Source organism: Montipora capricornis, chromosome 10 (assembly GCF_036669925.1).
Source record: "Montipora capricornis isolate CH-2021 chromosome 10, ASM3666992v2, whole genome shotgun sequence".
NCBI classification, from domain to species: domain Eukaryota; kingdom Metazoa; phylum Cnidaria; class Anthozoa; order Scleractinia; family Acroporidae; genus Montipora; species Montipora capricornis.
Genome location: NC_090892.1, coordinates 68,773,716 through 68,790,648, shown reverse-complemented (window position 1 = coordinate 68,790,648; position 16,933 = coordinate 68,773,716). Strand labels below are relative to the sequence as shown.

Here is a 16,933-nt window from a genome sequence, read left to right as displayed (position 1 = left end):
TTTACGAGCGAATTTGTTCGCCAATTTGTCACTTAACTCTGATAAAACGGTGACTTGCCTTCTACAAGTAGGTATCATAAATACCTCGTTTTCTCGGTCTGTACTGTGAGTTACAGCTCCTTGTCCTCTTCCAGTTCAATTTGTGACCCCAGTGAGAGGCAATGAAGTCATAAAATTGAACTAGAAAACGGAGACCGTAAATAACGTAACACATGTACAACATAGGTATGTGGGACGGTAACCCCCATACCTCTCGCCGCTTTGCTTCTCGTGACAAACGGCCTACCATAGCCCGTCAGGAGTTTCAGTGGCTCAATGGGTAGATCATCCGACCAGAGTTACGGAGTAGTAATTAAAAACTTGCAGTATCTCGTAGCATTTTTAACATTTCAGTTTTACTATACCTACATTCCCTTTATTATGTCTCTGCTGCCTTTTAAATGGTACAACACAGGCGAAAAAACATATACATAGTATACAGTTCGGTTATCATATGAAACAGGAAGAAATGCTAAGGACACACGTTTGTGTTACCCCAATAAAAAATGCTTGATTGATCGGTTGTTGTAAAATCGATTGATTGATGGATTATATAGACCTAATCGGCGAAGTCATTGTTGAACCCAATTCAAACCCGTTGGGAATACAATACACAAAGAATCTTTAATCCCGGGAGATTCGAATTGGGTACAACATTGAGTTATGGAGTGGATGGATGGATGGATTCATTCATTCATTGATTATGCACATCTTCCTCTCTTTCCTATGATTCTTTTAACCGTTGGGAATCAAACCTAGGATAAAAAAATAAAAACTTTATGTCAGTCATAAGGTATACAGTATAAATATACAGTTAAATCTGATTGTAAATTGATAATCACATAAAAATGGGGTAGCTGATGACTGAATCTGGAATGCCATGTCAGATCCCAAGTGAGATTCCTCAGAAAAATGACACTACAGTAAACAAAGCTGATCATTACGAGTTTATCCCTTGACCATAATAACTTCAAAAACTACAATAATATTTGGAGATTTAACCAAAGGATCTTGAAGAGTTCGGTAAGGATTGTCTTTCTCCGCTATAGTTTCATTCTTGCTTCGCGGCGGAGACGATTGTTGCCCCAATCAAAAACGGTGTTTAGAGCGCGGCAAACAACGGGAATAAAATATCGTACGACCACTTTTCAACATGTTAATATGATAAAAACCGGAACGTTCCAACAAAGGCTAGGAATACAAAAGGACTTACGTTCCCAATCGGAGGCGCTTCAATTTTTTCCTCGTTTGTGAGAGAGGCTTCGGGTTTTGAAACCGCTTATCGCCAACGTTTCTTTGTTTCGGCCTGGCACCATGATCTGTGTTTCTCTTGACCTACAACACATTAACACGCAAAGACAAAAAAAGAGATCAAGTCATTTTACAATCTGGATCAACCTTGAAGCTGTCAAGAAAGTTAAATTTTGAAAAGGAGGTTTGCAGGCGTTGCGTACAACTAAGGAGGAATTTAATATGCAGAGTTCAAGTTTTTCTATTGGTTGGACAGCTCTTGAAATAATTTTCTTTACCTTCGCATGGCCGGAAATCACGGCTTATTAAAAATTCCTTCCAGGCCTTGGTCCAAGACGTGTTGTGACGTTACATCAGGAATTGATCGACTCGTTTAGTACCAATCCAGGCTATCACAATCACCAACACGGCAGTCCGGTTACCTCCATTTTTTTTGTTATTTCCTATCTAATTCGTTATTTTCCCGTAAAGACCTCACTTTCGGTTAATAACTATATCTCATTAGATGTTTTGGTGTGTAGTATTGCTGAGTATTTTTACGAGTTGTGCTGTATTTTGACGAGCCCACTTTTGCGAGTCAAAATACAAACAACAAGTGAAAATACTCACTGATACTACACATCAAAATATCTAATAAGTTGTTTATTATCCAAATTTCTTGCACTAAATTTTTAGCAAACGAATTTTGAACAACCGAAAACGTGTAACAGATGTGCGCATGCTAGGCAACGTCAGCAACTGAAATGGTCAAAACGGTTTTCTACTGTACAATAACCAAGTGTACACATAACTAACTGTAATGTTTGTACTCGTTTCGTGCGTTCTTTGTACAATAACTAATACACTTGGATAATAAATAGTAGTTAATAGCCACCTTTTTATTGTCCGTGGACCTTTCCCCTCTTCCAGTGATGTCTGCTGACCATCGATTTTTTGGAAGGCGCTCAGGCTGCAAATTAAACGATACCGATGGAATTTAAAAAATGACCTTTTTCTTACTGAATTGCTTGTGTAATAAATTGTATATCCCCACAAAGGATATGCAAATAAAGAAGCAAAAGCGCAATACTGCTCCATAAACGTGTTTATGTATTGTTATATTGTTTATGTATTGTTATATTCTGACTGGAGCCCATCTCCTCCAAGTCCTCTCGATTAGGGGAAAGAAGGTCAGGGATACAAATTCCCCCAGAGACTTATATGTTTCTTTTTCCATCCCCTTTTCCTTTTAATTTATTAACCAGTACATACAACAGAGTCTCCTCTTCTCATTTCCTTTTGATTTCTGTAAGGGCCAACTATATTTGTATAACTTGAACATCCGAGGACCCTTTTGTGAAATTTACAAAACGGTCTTCTCGAAGAAGGGTCATAAACTGTAGGCCCCATATCATAACCCCGTGGGACGTAAGATAACCCACACACTATTCGCAAAGAGTAGGGCATGTAGTTCCCAGTGTTGTGGTCTGTCCTCTGTGGTGTATCATAGGTTGGGAGGGTAAACGCTGGGAGAACTAGCTGCACAAAGCTACTCTAAAATCCCAGGGTGAATAAAGATATGATTAGAATAGTAGAATAGTAGATAATAGACACCTTTTTATTGTCCGTGGACCTTTTCCCTGTTCCAGTGATGTCTGCTGACCATCGATTTTTTGGAAGGCGCTCAGGCTGCAAACGACAGCGGTGGAATTAAAAAGATGAACTATTTCTTACTGAATTGCTTGTGTAATGAATTGTATATCCCCACAAGGGACATGCAAACAAAGAAGCAAAAGCGCAATACTGCTCTATAAACATTCATGTATTGTTATATTCTGACTGGAGCTCATCTCAGTTAAAGGAAGGTCGGGGATTCAAATTCTCCCAGGGACTTATATGTTTCTGTTTCCATCGGTTTTTCCTTTTATTCGCCAGTACATACAACAGAGGCTCCTTTTCTCGTTTCCTTTTGATTTCTGTAAGGGCCAGCTACAGTTGGATAACAACACTCGTTTCATCCTCTCTTGCACTTGCAGATCCGAGGCCACTTTTGTAAAATTTGCAACGGTCTCCTCGAAGAAGGACGATAAACTGCAGGCCCCACATCACAGCCCTGTGAGACATTAAAAAGAACCGACACACTATTCGCAAAGAGCAGGGCATGAAGTGATCGGTGTTGCGGTCTGTCCTCTGTGGTATATCATGGTTGTATCCCAGGGTGAATAAAGATATGATTAACAATTAATAGAACTTTATCTTCACACAATTATGTTTTAGTGAAGCTGGATAACTTGTGGAGTCCAGCAAAAATGAAATCAAATCAAATTAATACACATCAAGTCATATTGGTTTTTGAGGAGAGGAAAAAAACGAAGTACCAGGAAAAAAAACCTCTTGGAGCAGAATAGAGAACCAACAAATTCAACCCACATATGACCCCTGACCTGGGAATCGAACCTGGGCCAAATTGGTGGGAGGTGAGTGTTCTCACCACTGCGCCATCCCTGTTAATGATGACAAGTGGTTCGTGCATCTTAGGACTATAGAGACACCGAGGTGTTTCGAGGTATAATCGGTGACTGGTAATTGATTAATGAATCATTAATGAGCTCGCTATTAATAACCTACCGGAGAGAAGAGAACTCGCCATTTTTCCTCCAATGCTTTTATCAGGCTTTGTCTGTTCATCTGAAATTCTTTAAGCTTTCAAGTAACTCTTCCTTCTCTTCTTCGCTCATTTCTTGAACTGTATCTTCCAAATCTTTAACTGTGTGAACCAATTCATCGTGGTCCGCGCGCAGCCCGTGGTAAGCAAAATCGTAGAATTCCCTCTTAAGATCTTCGCTACATTTACAAGTTTCCGATACCATTTCTCGTGTCGCGATGTAAAGAACCTCCAAATGCTCGCTGAGTGTTTTTAAGATATCTAATTTGACTGCAGTTTTCAAATGATCTTGTTTTACCTCCGGTACCTCTAAGGGTGAAGTTACGTATGTTGCAAGCTGATGTTTGTATGTTTGTAATTTTGCACTGATGTGACGCTCTCGGACTTCCTCCTCGGTTTCCCCGGAAACAGCCCAAGGGCTCATATCAAAGAAATGTTTATCCTCCAGATCCTAAGAGAAGAATGATTTTAATAAAATTTAGGTGGATCATTACTTGAATGTGGAAATCTGGAAATATACTTGTCGATTGAATTAACTGAGGAACAGTTTTTTTTCGGTCGAATAACAAAGGAAATTGGTGTAATGCTCATGCTAGAAAATTAGAGGTGCGATACACATTTACCTCAATTTCCTGCTTTTCACTATCCTGTAATTCGGTAGTTTTTGCTCTAAGCCTCGACACCTTTGTTGTAAAGAATAAGTGGGAAATACGTTTACGCTAAATTTTAAATCATTTAATGCAAAGACTATGGCGCTCACAGGCTTCACGAAAACAACCTTTAATATTAGCTTTGTATACCGCCTTGACAAAATGTGTTTCCGCAAGAGCTCATCAAGGGGCGGAGCCTCTATCTCCCATACTTCCCTTTCCGAGTAAACTTCTTTCTAGACCGATTCTTTTAGAATTCTCTTACGAGATTTTTGTTTTATAATTTAGTATATTTTTCATTAAAGAATTTCTTACGTTAACATACAAAAGAAAAGACACAAAAAAGACACATATCATGCTTACATAGTACAAATAGATAAATATATAACTTAACACACACAACAGCCATTATAGAAATACAGTTACCTAGTATATGGAATACAGTGACTTCACTTTAAACATAACACTAATAATGAAAGACAATGGTGACGTTACTTATGGAAAAAACAGTAATTAACTTTTCCCACTTTTTAAAATGATTGTTTAGTTTATTTCTTTTCCTGGCAATATGGAGTTCGATGTTATAAACACGCCCTGTCCTGGCAATAAAACCCTGAAGAGAAGGTAAACCATTCTGGCATTTTTGAGAGTAAATATAAAACTTACCCAAAAGCAAAATATGATTAAACAAGAAAAAATCATCTGCAATATCAACTTACCAAAAATTACTTCTTTTTCTTTAATGTTTTCAACAAAGATGTTATAATCACGTAGCCAGGACAAGACATGATTCCAAAATTTAGATGATACTTTACAGGAAAAGAGTAAATGTTCTAAGTATTCAACCTCCGTTTGGTAGAAAGCACAGGAAGGCGAATCAGCCATGCCGAAACGAAACAGTTTCTTGCTTGTGAAGACAATACGGTTTAAAATTTTAAACTAAAATTCTCTAAGCTTAGATTCTAATGTCGTACGAAAAGCTAGCGAACAAACACTTTTCCAATCAATATCTGTGTTTAGATACTTTGCAGCTAACCTTACTTTAGCAGTAGCAATGTTTGTTTTTTCTCCAGGAAAAGTCGGTAGATTTGTTTTGAGGAAACATAAAAAATTGGAATCAAATTATTACTTATCAGAATAGCTGGTGAATCCGGAAGTGGATCAATTACCGGTGCAGTAGTTGCCCTTTTAATTGTCAAGCACCAGCTGGCAGGCATAGAGTTAATAATACCCATAACGAAGAAATCTTTCTCAGGGTTAATAACTTTTTCAGTTGAGAATAAGTCACAAATTTTTAAAGAACCTAGCTCTGCAATATCTCTACCGTTACACAGATTTCTTGTCATGCAGAGAGGCTTATTATTAAAAATGACTTCATTTGCAATTTCGGGTAGCGAATTGAGCATTTTTCCGTTTACTTCTGACCATGCATCGAAACATTGCTTGTAGAAACTAGTTAGGTAAATGCTTAATTTAGAAGTATCAAAGTTACAATGCAATATGAGCTTTCCACCGACAGGGACAAGAAACTTATTTAAAAACGCTTTCCACGGACTTTTATATTCCTCCAAATATTTTTTTAGGCATATTACTCGTCTTGTGCGAACCATAGAATCAATATCAAGCATATTTAAGCCACCCTTCTCAACTTCCGATGTCATCACATTTCGTTTTACTTTGTCTTTTCCATTCCAAATAAAATAGTAAAACAGAGAGTCAGCTTCTTTAACAAGGTCTTTAGAGATTGGCAACACCGACGCTCTAAACATAAGCTTGGGGATAGCAAAGGTTTTTATAACTTGTATTTTACCTAAGAGAGAAAGACGGCGCCATTTCCACAAATTGATCGTCTTCTTAATTGATTTCAAAGTATTCCTAAAAGTCAATTCATTTCTTTGTTTAGCGTCATAGCCAAAATAAACGCTTAGAATTTTAATAGTGTTACAAAGATTTGGCAAATCAGAATGGCCCTCCCAAAGTGGTCTACTATTTCCTAAAGCTAAGGCTTCGGGTTTTTCATTATTTATTTTTAACCCAGAACTCTCACACTGAAAGTCTTCAGCGTAACAAATAGGTTTGTATATGAACTGCTGTCTTTAAAAAAGCAGGTCATATCATCACCGAATAGGGAAAGCTTAACAGATTCGTCTCGTATTGTAATGCCGTTAATGCTATCATCTTCTCTTATCTTAATAGCTAAGGTCTCCAGAGCTATTAAAAAAGGTAGAGAGAGAGGGGATCTCCCTGTCTTACTCCCCTACTTAGCGCAAAAGGTCCTGTTGTAAAACCGTTATTAAATATACAGCTAGAGGCGTTGTTATATAAGACACGCATCCACTGAATCAAAGAAGGACCGAAATTAAATGCATGTAGTACTCTTAAAAGAAAATCAAAATTCAGAGAATCGAAAGCTTTTTCAAAATCTATAGCTACTAAAATCCCAGGAATATCTTTGTACTTAGCATAATCACATCATCGATCGTTCTAATGGCATCAAAAATTGTCCTCCCCTTGACAAACGCATTTTGATTAAAATGAATTACTTCCGGAAGCACCTTTTCCAAGCGCTTTGTCAAATTTATTTTTAGACGCCAATTTAGCATCAACATTTATAAGAGATATTGGACGCCAATTCTCCACCAAACTTTTGTCCTTTCCTTTTTTTTCAATTAAAGTGATAACAGCCTGTTTCTGTGAATTTGATAGTTCACCGTATTCGAAGGCATAAGTCAGACTATCAACTACCAACTTTCCAAACAAGAGCCAAAAACCTAAGTAAAACTCGACTGTTAAACCATCGTTCCCAGGCGATTTATTCTTTAGGAAGGTCTGCAATACGTTGTAACATTTCTCACATCCAAGGGTACCCTCGCAAACATTCCTAAACTCCTCCGCTAAATATGGAACATCGGTGAGATCATTTATAAAAGAGGAAATAGTCTTCATGTGAGCACAATTTCTACCATCATAGCGACTGGAGTAATATAAATCCAATTCTTTCATAATCTTTTTGGGGTCGCTAGTAAACACTCCTTCCTTGTTAAGACCTTACGCACTCTACTTTTCGTTTTATTTGAATTTTCTGAATTTAAGAAGTGTTTGTTGTTCCTTTCACCCATTTCATACCAGGTTGCCCTAGAGCGAATGATTGCCCCTTGGGTAATGTAATCGTACAATTGATCATATTCTGTTTGAAGACACTCCAGTTCCTCGAGATAATTGCCCATTTTTAACGGATTTTTTTACCCTAAAAAGAATTTTCGGGAGCCTTTTTTCTAGCTGAAATTTTCGAAAAGGTAAGTTTTGATCCCTATAATAATCTAATTACCTTCTTTTTTGTGCTCATGGCTGGAGAAAATGTAGTAAGCTTGTACTTCATGTTGATTTAAAAGCAATAATTTTGACCCTCTCAATTTTGAACCTCTTAATTTTTTTCCTGCAACTTACAACTTATTTCCTTCATTACCTTTAGCTGGTCAAACTAAACAATAATATTTTAAGGGTAACCAGTGGTCCAACCTTTGCAAAATTTATTAAATGAGTTAAATTATTAACCAGAAGCAGTCTGTCTTATTAACCAAAAGCAGTCTGTCATCATTTTAGGTGACCTTAATCTGGACAGATTGAGATTGGATCGTGCTGAGGGAAAACTTCTGAAGGACTTGGAAGAAGTCAATAATCTACAGTGCATGATAACTGAACCCACTCGAATTACAGCTCACTCGGAGTCACTTTTGGATGTTATTTTAACCAAAAATCCTGATCTGTTCAAGAAATGTGGGGTTTATCAGCCAGAAATGAGTGACCACCATATGGTGTTTGGAGAAATAATGGGAAAAGTCCACAAACACAAGACTCGCACTACTACTTTCCGGCAGACAAAAAGTACTGATTTCGAACAGCTTAATCGGGACTTGGAGGCTGCCCCCTGGCATGTAGGGGAGATTTTTTGTAATGTCGACGATCAATATGATTATTGGAAGGGACTGTTTGAGAGCGTTGTGGATCAACACGCACTCACTAAAAGGAAACGAGTCAGGGAGAAAGATATACCCTATATGACTCCAGAATGGAAGCAAGCCATTAGAGATAAGATAAAACTTGCAGTTCATTTTGCAAAGGATCGCTCTCTTGAAAACTTCGAGCTCAAACGAAAATACAGGAATATTGCAACGCGGGAACGTAGAAAGGCAATAAAGGCTTACTGGTATAGAAAATCGGGAGAGCTGAAATCTAAGCCTAGCGAGTTTTTTCACACATTCAGGCCATTCATCAGTCCAAAAGCAAAAGCCACCAATGCTATATGTTGCAAATTTGAAGATGGCGAGGTCGAGAAAGAACAAACTGTGGTGGCTGAACTCCTAGCAGGCCATTTTAATACGGTGGCAGCGAATATAGGAGGCAACCATATCACAAGCCTAACCGAGAATGATCATAGGAACCGCAGTATTGTCAAGGCTATTGAAGGCGGTTACAAGGGGAATAAATTGGATTTCAACGAGTTTAACAAAGAGGAAGTGCAGTGAGCTCTTAAAAATCTCAATGTAAGAAAGTCGTATGGGTGGGATGTGACAGCACCACCAAAACTCTTTAAGGGAGTGGCTGAAGGAATTGCACCATCCCTGACTAGACTTTACAACAACTGTATTGACTTTGGCGAGTGGCAATCTGAATGGAAGAAAGGCGAATGGACCCCTGTATTTAAAAAGGGAGACAGACAAGACAAATTGAACTATCGCCCAATCACTTCACTTATATGTGTGGACATGATTTTTGAACACTTACTCAGCAAGTTGGATGCCTACAGTTTTAACAGCAGTTCACTTGAACGGATAGGATCATTTTTTGATAGCAGGCTAAACAGAGTAAAAATAAACGGGCACATGAGTGAATGAAGAATTATGGAGCGTGGTTGTCCTCAGGGATCGTCATTTGGCCTCTCCTCTGGAACATGTTCCAAACTGATATGGCATTTCATATCCCTGACTCAAACCGTACGCTCTAAGCTGATGATACCAATTATATGTGACAGGAAAAACCTATGAAGAAGTTGAATCTACTCTAGTGACTCAGGGCCAACAAGCATTGTTATGGTATAGGAACAACTTTCTCATGGCAAATCCAGATAAGTTTCAGTCTCTTACGATTAACCCAAGAAACATAGATGCAAATAAGAAGGGCAGCGTTCTTACCATCGCCAATGACGAGATCATGAAAACTGAACAAATCAAGCTACTAGGAGTAAATATAGACGAGAACCTTAACTTTACACAACACATTAGCAAAATATGCACTAAAGCCAGCCAGAAAGTAGGAGTCCTCACGCGCTTGCGCAATCTAATACCATGCCAAGCTAAGCTCATACTGTATAAAACAGCTATAATGCCACATTTAACATATTGTCATTTAGTCTGGAACTTTTGCAAATCTTCAGATGGGCGGAAAATCGAACGCATCCAAGAGCGAGCCCTGCGTGCAGTCTTCAAAACAACAACAGAGACATATGAGGAACTTCTTAAGCGCGCTAAGTTACCTACGCTTCATAATAGACGCTTACAGGACATAGCAATATTAAGGTATAAAGTAAAGAACGATCTAGTACCTAGCTACATATCTGAGATATTTACTTGAAAGGGTACTCGTTATAACCTTAGGAATAGTGACTTTGAAATACCACTATTTAATACTATACGCTATGGTAAATACACGCTTAGGTATCAAGGACCATATATCTGGTCCAAATTAGAAAATAGTATGCTTGAACTACCAAGCCTTAGCATCTTTAAAACTAATATCCGTAGAGTTGACCTGACCAGCCTAGTGGAAGACAATGGCAACTGCAGCAATCTTTGCAGCACGTGATTTTTTATAATTATCTGTATTGTACAAGCATTTTTCATGTTATCTAAATATTTTTTACATTTTAAATTTTAAATTTTAATGCATAGTTTATCAGCTATATTGTTACTTATTATGATACTGTACATAGTTTCTATTTTGTAATAGTAGGTGTCCCCAATTAGCTCTATGAGCTAAATACATTGACACGGTAATAAAGATTTTATTATTATTATTATTATTATCATTATTATTATTATTATTATTATTATTATTATTATTATTATTATTATTCTGGCGCTGGCAGGCTTAATTAATATGGTAATTCTTAGAAAAGGTGTTGTCAATTTGCTATCAGTCATTTTCCAAACAGCAATTGCTCAATGACGCTTAATACGGTTGTGGTGGCGTACGGTAACAACGATTTTGATGTCGCCAAAGACCACTTTTTTTCTTGGTTTTTCCATGCCTTGCCACTTTTTATTTCACGACTTAACGCCCATTCCATTAAGAAAATAATGTACATAAAAAACGTATCACGAATTGTTTGCTACTATTTGCCACTCGAACATAAAATTCATATCTTCTCGCCACCGTGTAATATCCTCTTTATACGCGTCATTTAAGCAACTTGAAACGTACGTTTGCAGCTAAGAGCAATATGACAGAATAAAACTCGAAAAAAGCTTCAAATTTCATGCTTTCTCAGTGATTTAATTATCAGATGTGAAAGCTTGTCAAGTCAAAGACACAATAGGGACTCGCTTCACGAGTGAAAAGAAGCCCTATTTCTTTCCAGAACAATTCCCGAGTCTACTTCGACCATGTGGTTAGAAATTTCAAGGTTGGGAAGCTTTATGGGGAATTGAGAGGTCCTTCACCACTAGGCTGCCATTTTAAGACTCCATCTTGTTAGCTGATTTATTGTTGTCCCCGCTTCAAACCCCACTTTAACCATAACTTTTAATGTAAACTCGCATTTCAATTTAAATTCGACTTACTTTATTATCAAAAATCACTCTGTTCTGAGTTGGTCTCTTAAACAAGGAAAAGCAACGCCAGGAAGGCAAAACTATCCTGTGCTCTTTACAAAACCTGCAGTTCATCCCCACACTTTTCACTCGCCATCTTCGTTTCATTTGCGATCCTACGCCGTGTGCATTCATTGTGTGCCATTGTGTGCAGTCCTTTTGGAAACTGACAATGAATATTAACGATGCCAGCACCACACCGCCATTTCTCATTTTCCCGCGTTTCGAACGAATTTGATTGAATTTCAAGAGGTTTTTGGGGTGGTGAGGCGCATGCACAACATTAGTCTCCTTTGTTACTCAGCGTCAAGGGAAATATGATACTTTTCTCGGGAAGAACCTGTCCCTAAAATAAATTTACTCGGAAAAAGGTTGACTCAAGCAATTAATCTACATACAGGCTCCCCTTGATGAGCAACATAAAAAACTTGAAATGTCTCTCAGGTCATTAAATGCTCCTACATGTACATGTCATAAAACCATGTAAAATTTCTTCTTCCGGTAACTTCTCTCTTTCTTTCGAGGATTGCTCGGTATCAGTAGTTAACAGGCAAGAAATAAGCCAAAGTCAAATAGGTTTCTTTTGTTGTTAGGTCATGTTGTAGCATACCCATTTTAAGTTAAGATGTAGGTCATCACGGCTATAATAGTTTTAGTTGATCTAGACTAACGTTCTTCACACTTTAAGGACGTTCGAAGTTTGGTGGCAGAACTTTGACAAACCCGAAAAGTGAACAAATATTCTTGAATCTAGCCGAATAACCGAAAGATGCCTCGCCCTTGAGTCAGTCTGTCCTGCCTGGTAAGTCAATATTCATGATTCTTGCTAAGTTCCAAGAATAGGCTGTATAAGTCCACGTCTTTCTCCAAAAATACGAGTACTGCCAACGTGAACTCACTGGCATTGAAAAATCCCACCTATTATGGCTCAATCAGTTGTGAAATGTAAGAAGCAATTACATATTCAGTTAACGAGTCAACTGAAAATTTACACGTTATTTCATAATTAGAGGCTCGATACATATTTACCTCCACTTCCTGCTTTTCACCATCCTGCAATTCCTTATTTATTGCTTTCAGCTTCGACACCTTTTTGTAAAGAATAGGTGGAAAATGAGCTCACGCTTCAGCTTTAAACCATTGAAATGTAAAGACTAGCGCTCACGTGCTTCGCGAAACAAAAAGACTTTAATTTCAGCTAGTATCGCATTGGCAAACCACGGTGTTTCCAACATAAACAAAAGAGTCTTCAACCCTTTCACCGCCCAGGGCTTCCCCATTGACGAGTAAAATCGTCTGGCGTTAGACAGAGTGAAATCTACGGTGAAATGATATATGAAATGGATCATATATGAACTGCGGATATGAAATCAAGTGAAGCTCTGATCCTCGCAGTTGTGAACGCAATTTTTGCAATTGCGTAAAGAAACCTGAAAAATTCAGGTCTTCAACGGGGTTTGAACCCGTGACCGCGCGATACTGGTGCGACGCTCTAACCAACTGAGCTATGAAGCCATTGACCTTGGGAGCTGGTCATTTGTGGGTTCTAATGTTCCCGTGAGGAATGAATCAACGATGAAATGATACATGAAATGGATCATATCCGCAGTGAAGTGTCAATGGCATTTGTGGCAGTGAAAAGGTCATTAGAAGGATTCAGCATTGCTTTTGGCAGGAAATTGTTTTATTCCACCTTTTCTCTTTCTTTTGAGGACTTGCTCGATATCAGTAGTTAACAGGCAAGAAATAAACCAAAGTCAAATAAGTTTCCTTTGTAATTAGGTCAAGTTCTGGCATACCCGTTCTAACTTAAGATGTAGATCACTAAGGTTATAAAAGTTTTAGTTGATCTAGACTGGCGTTCTTCAAAATTCCGAGTAAGTTGTCCAGTATAAGGGCGGTGATTTTCTTTTCTTTCAACCCAATTCCTCATTGCGTCAAACAACTATTTTAGGCGCTATTTTTTACACAACCACAAATAGAAGCTGAGTGTTTTGCTGTGACTCGCTGTTCCTTACCTCCTCCTCTAATTCCTTAATTTTGAAGACCTACGCAATGCAAAGAGAAGACAGACATAAGTTTTCACGTTCATGATTCGACATGAAATAAGTCTACCTTTAAAATAGGCTGCATTAAATAAACACTTTAAGGACGTTCGAAGCTTGGTGGCAGAACTTTGACAAACCCCGACAAGTGAACAAATATTCTTGAATCTAGCCGAATAACCGAAAGATGCCTCGCCCTTGAGTCAGTCTGTCCTGCCTGGTAAGTCAATATTCATGATTCTTGCTAAGTTCCAAGAATAGGCTGTATAAGTCCACGTCTTTCTCCAAAAATACGAGTACTGCCAACGTGAACTCACTGGCATTGAAAAATCCCGCCTTTTATGGCTCAATCAGTTGTAAAACGTAAGAAGCAATTACATATTCAGTTAACGAGTCAACTGAAAATTTACACGTTATTTCATAATTAGAGGCGCGATACATATTTACCTCGACATCCTGCTTTTCACCATCCTGCAATTCCTTATTTATTGCTCTCAGCCTCGAAACCTTTTTGTAAAGAATAGGTGGGTAATGAGCTCAGGCTTCAGCTTTAAACCATTGAAATGTAAAGACTGGCGCTAGCGTGCTTCGCGAAAAAAAAATTTAATTTCAGCTAGTATCGGTTGACAAATCACGGTGTTTCCAACATAAACAAAAGAGTCTTCAACCCTTTTACAGCCCAGGGCTTCCCCATTGACGAATAAAATCGTCTGGCGTTAGACAGAGTAAAATCTACGATGAAATGATCTATGAAATGGATCATATATGAACTGCGGATATGAAATTAAGTGAAGCTCTGATCCTCGCAGTTGTGAACGCAACTTTTGAAATTGCGTAAAGAAGCCTGAAAAATTCAGGACTTCAACGGGGTTTAACCCGTGATCTCGCGATCCTGGTGCGACGCTCTAACCAACTGAGCTATGAAGCCACTGACGTTGGGAGCTGGTCATTTGTGCGTTCTAATGTTCCCGTGAGAAATGAATCAACGATGAAATGATATATGAAATGGATCATATCTGCAGTGAAGTGTCAATGGCATTTGTGGCAGTGAAAAGGTCATTAGAAGGATTCAGCATTGCTTTTGGCAGGAAATTGTTTTATTCCACCTTTTCTCTTTCTTTTGAGGACTTGCTCGATATCAGTAGTTAACAGGCAAGACATAAGCCAAAGTCAAATAAGTTTCTTTTGTAATTAGGTCAAGTTGTGGCATACCCGTTCTAACTTAAGATGTAGATCACCAAGGTTATAAAAGTTTTAGTTGATCTAGACTGGCGTTCTTCAAAATTCCGAGTAAGTTGTTCGGTATAAGGGCGGTGATTTTCTTTTCTTTCAACCCAATTCCTCATTGCGTCAAATTTGGGTTGAAAACGTCTTCGCAAGGTTGCAATGAACACTTTAAATCTCCAACATTAAGGTTTCCGCTTCCGCTTTAGTGCTCTCGGCTACGATTTGAATGAACTGCCACAACTATTTTAGGCGTTATTTTTTACACAACCACAAATAGAAGCTAGTATTTTACTGTGACTCGCTGTTCCTTACCTCCTCCTCTAATTCCTTAATTTTGAAGACCTACGCAATGCAAAGAGAAGAAAGACATAAGTTCTGACGTTCATGATTCGATATGAAATAAGTCTACCTTTAAAATAGGCTGCATTAAATAAACACTTTAATGACGTTTGTAGTTTGGTGGCAGAACTTTGACAAACCCCAAAAAGTGAACGGGTATTCTAGAATCTAGCCGAATTGCGGAAAGATGCCTCGTGCTTGAGTCAGGCTGTCCTGCCTGGTCAGTCAGCATTCATGATACTTGCTAAGTTCAAAGTATAGGCTGCCAATCTTTTCTCCGAAAATTCACGTACTACCAACATGAACTCACTGGCATTGAAAAATTCCCGCTTAATCTGTTGTAGGAATGTAAAAAGGAATTACATATCCAGTTCACAAGTCAACTGAAAATTTACGCATTATTTCATAATTAGAGGCGCGATACATATTTACCTCCACTTCCTGCTTCTTACCATCCTGCAATTCCTTATTTATTGCTCTCAGCCTCGACACCTTTTTGTAAAGAATAGGTGGGAAATGCGTTGATGCTTCAGCTTTAAACCATTGAAATTTAAAGACTAGCGTTCACATGAGGAGACCCCAACAGATACAGATTCTTTGTCTATTGATGACCTAGCGTTATTATTGGTTGAGTTAACTGAGGGACAGGCTAGTGGGGAATTGACTGAACCTCTGCCTAGTCAAGCGCTTTCTAGTCAAATGTGTACACCCAATGAAAGTACAAAGGGAAATACTACTGAAGAACTCAGGGTGGAGAGTGAAGGAACATGCAATGATCGGGTATTTCGTGATGGTCTTCAGGTGGTTGTTAATTTATCTAGCAGAGAGCTTACACAAGCTGCGATGTCTTTATTATCAAAAGGGTCATAATTCTGTCCGACTCCAAAAGAGATTGATATGTTTGCCTTGAGGAGAAAGACATGTTTGACTATGTAAGACGTCTGCGCTTAAAAGAGTATTATTGCGGTGATGATGGTGTAGATGGGGACTTTTCAGACAAACCCGCGTTTAGAAAAAAGTCTACTTGGTGTCCAGAGAGAAACAGAGATGCGGTATTAGAAATTTATGTGAGTTTGCTGGAATGGAAGATATTCTCACAAGATTTGAGTGTTCCTTGTCAAAGAAATTTATCTAAGGAGAACCAGGAAGCATTGGATAATTTGAGAGGATATGATGATATCATTATATATATAAAGCGGGCTGATAAGGGTTCAGCTGTAGTGGTTATGGATAGGGCAAGGTATGTTGGTGAAGCCATGAAACAGCTGAATGATAAAGAACGTGGATAAGAGAGACAACAAAGAGTGGCAATTACAATCTGGGAATCTTCTAGAGTTACCAAAGGTCATAAGAGTTGGTTTATTAATGGTGGGCGATGAATTTCAAATCCTTCCTGGTGAAATGACTTTCAAACGCGATCTGAATTTGTTTTCAGTCATCCCGAATTGACCCCGCCGTGTTTTGCGAAAAGCCAGATAGTCGCCTCCTACCAATTGGGTTTCTTCAGAAACCCATAAGGGTTGAAACGTGTAACGCGCTTTCACAGCTTCCGAATATTCAGTGCGAACTGATTGGTTGAACGTTTCAGTGCTAAGTACCATATTTGGAAACCCCTTGCTCTTGTTGTTCCAAATATGGTACTTAGCAAATTGAATATTCAGAAGCTTGTTTCCAAGCACACAAGGGGCCGTTACACGTTTCAACTCTTATGGGTTTCTGGTTTCTTCACTTGAACACGAAAACGCTTTGTAAAAGAGTCGCGCCCACGCTGCAGCTCGCACTCAACCAAACATGGTAGACAATCCAAGATGGCGATCAACAGTCCACGCAAAAGAGAGTAAACATATATTCCTTTGAAAAAAGATGCAA

At 38.4% G+C, this 16,933-nt stretch overlaps 1 protein-coding gene across 6 annotated transcripts in view; it reads right to left on the bottom strand.

Moving 5' to 3' along the window:
• Positions 1-424: 424 nt before the first annotated feature.
• Positions 425-16,933, bottom strand: part of LOC138022241 (probable inactive protein kinase DDB_G0270444) — a 38,534-nt gene continuing 22,025 nt past the window's right edge. For 3 of the 6 annotated variants that reach the window (XM_068869309.1, XM_068869308.1, XM_068869312.1), the window contains 11 exons: positions 15,497-15,556; positions 15,038-15,067; positions 13,946-14,005; positions 13,472-13,501; positions 12,483-12,542; positions 4,558-4,617; positions 3,898-4,385; positions 2,884-2,958; positions 2,165-2,239; positions 1,253-1,374; positions 425-794 (listed from right to left, as the gene is read on the bottom strand). In XM_068869309.1, coding sequence (XP_068725410.1) covers positions 3,954-4,385; positions 4,558-4,617; positions 12,483-12,542; positions 13,472-13,501; positions 13,946-14,005; positions 15,038-15,067; positions 15,497-15,556 — 732 coding nt within the window. In that variant the 3' untranslated portion in view covers positions 425-794; positions 1,253-1,374; positions 2,165-2,239; positions 2,884-2,958; positions 3,898-3,953. The other 3 variants (XM_068869311.1, XM_068869313.1, XM_068869310.1) reach the window with 3 other exon arrangements.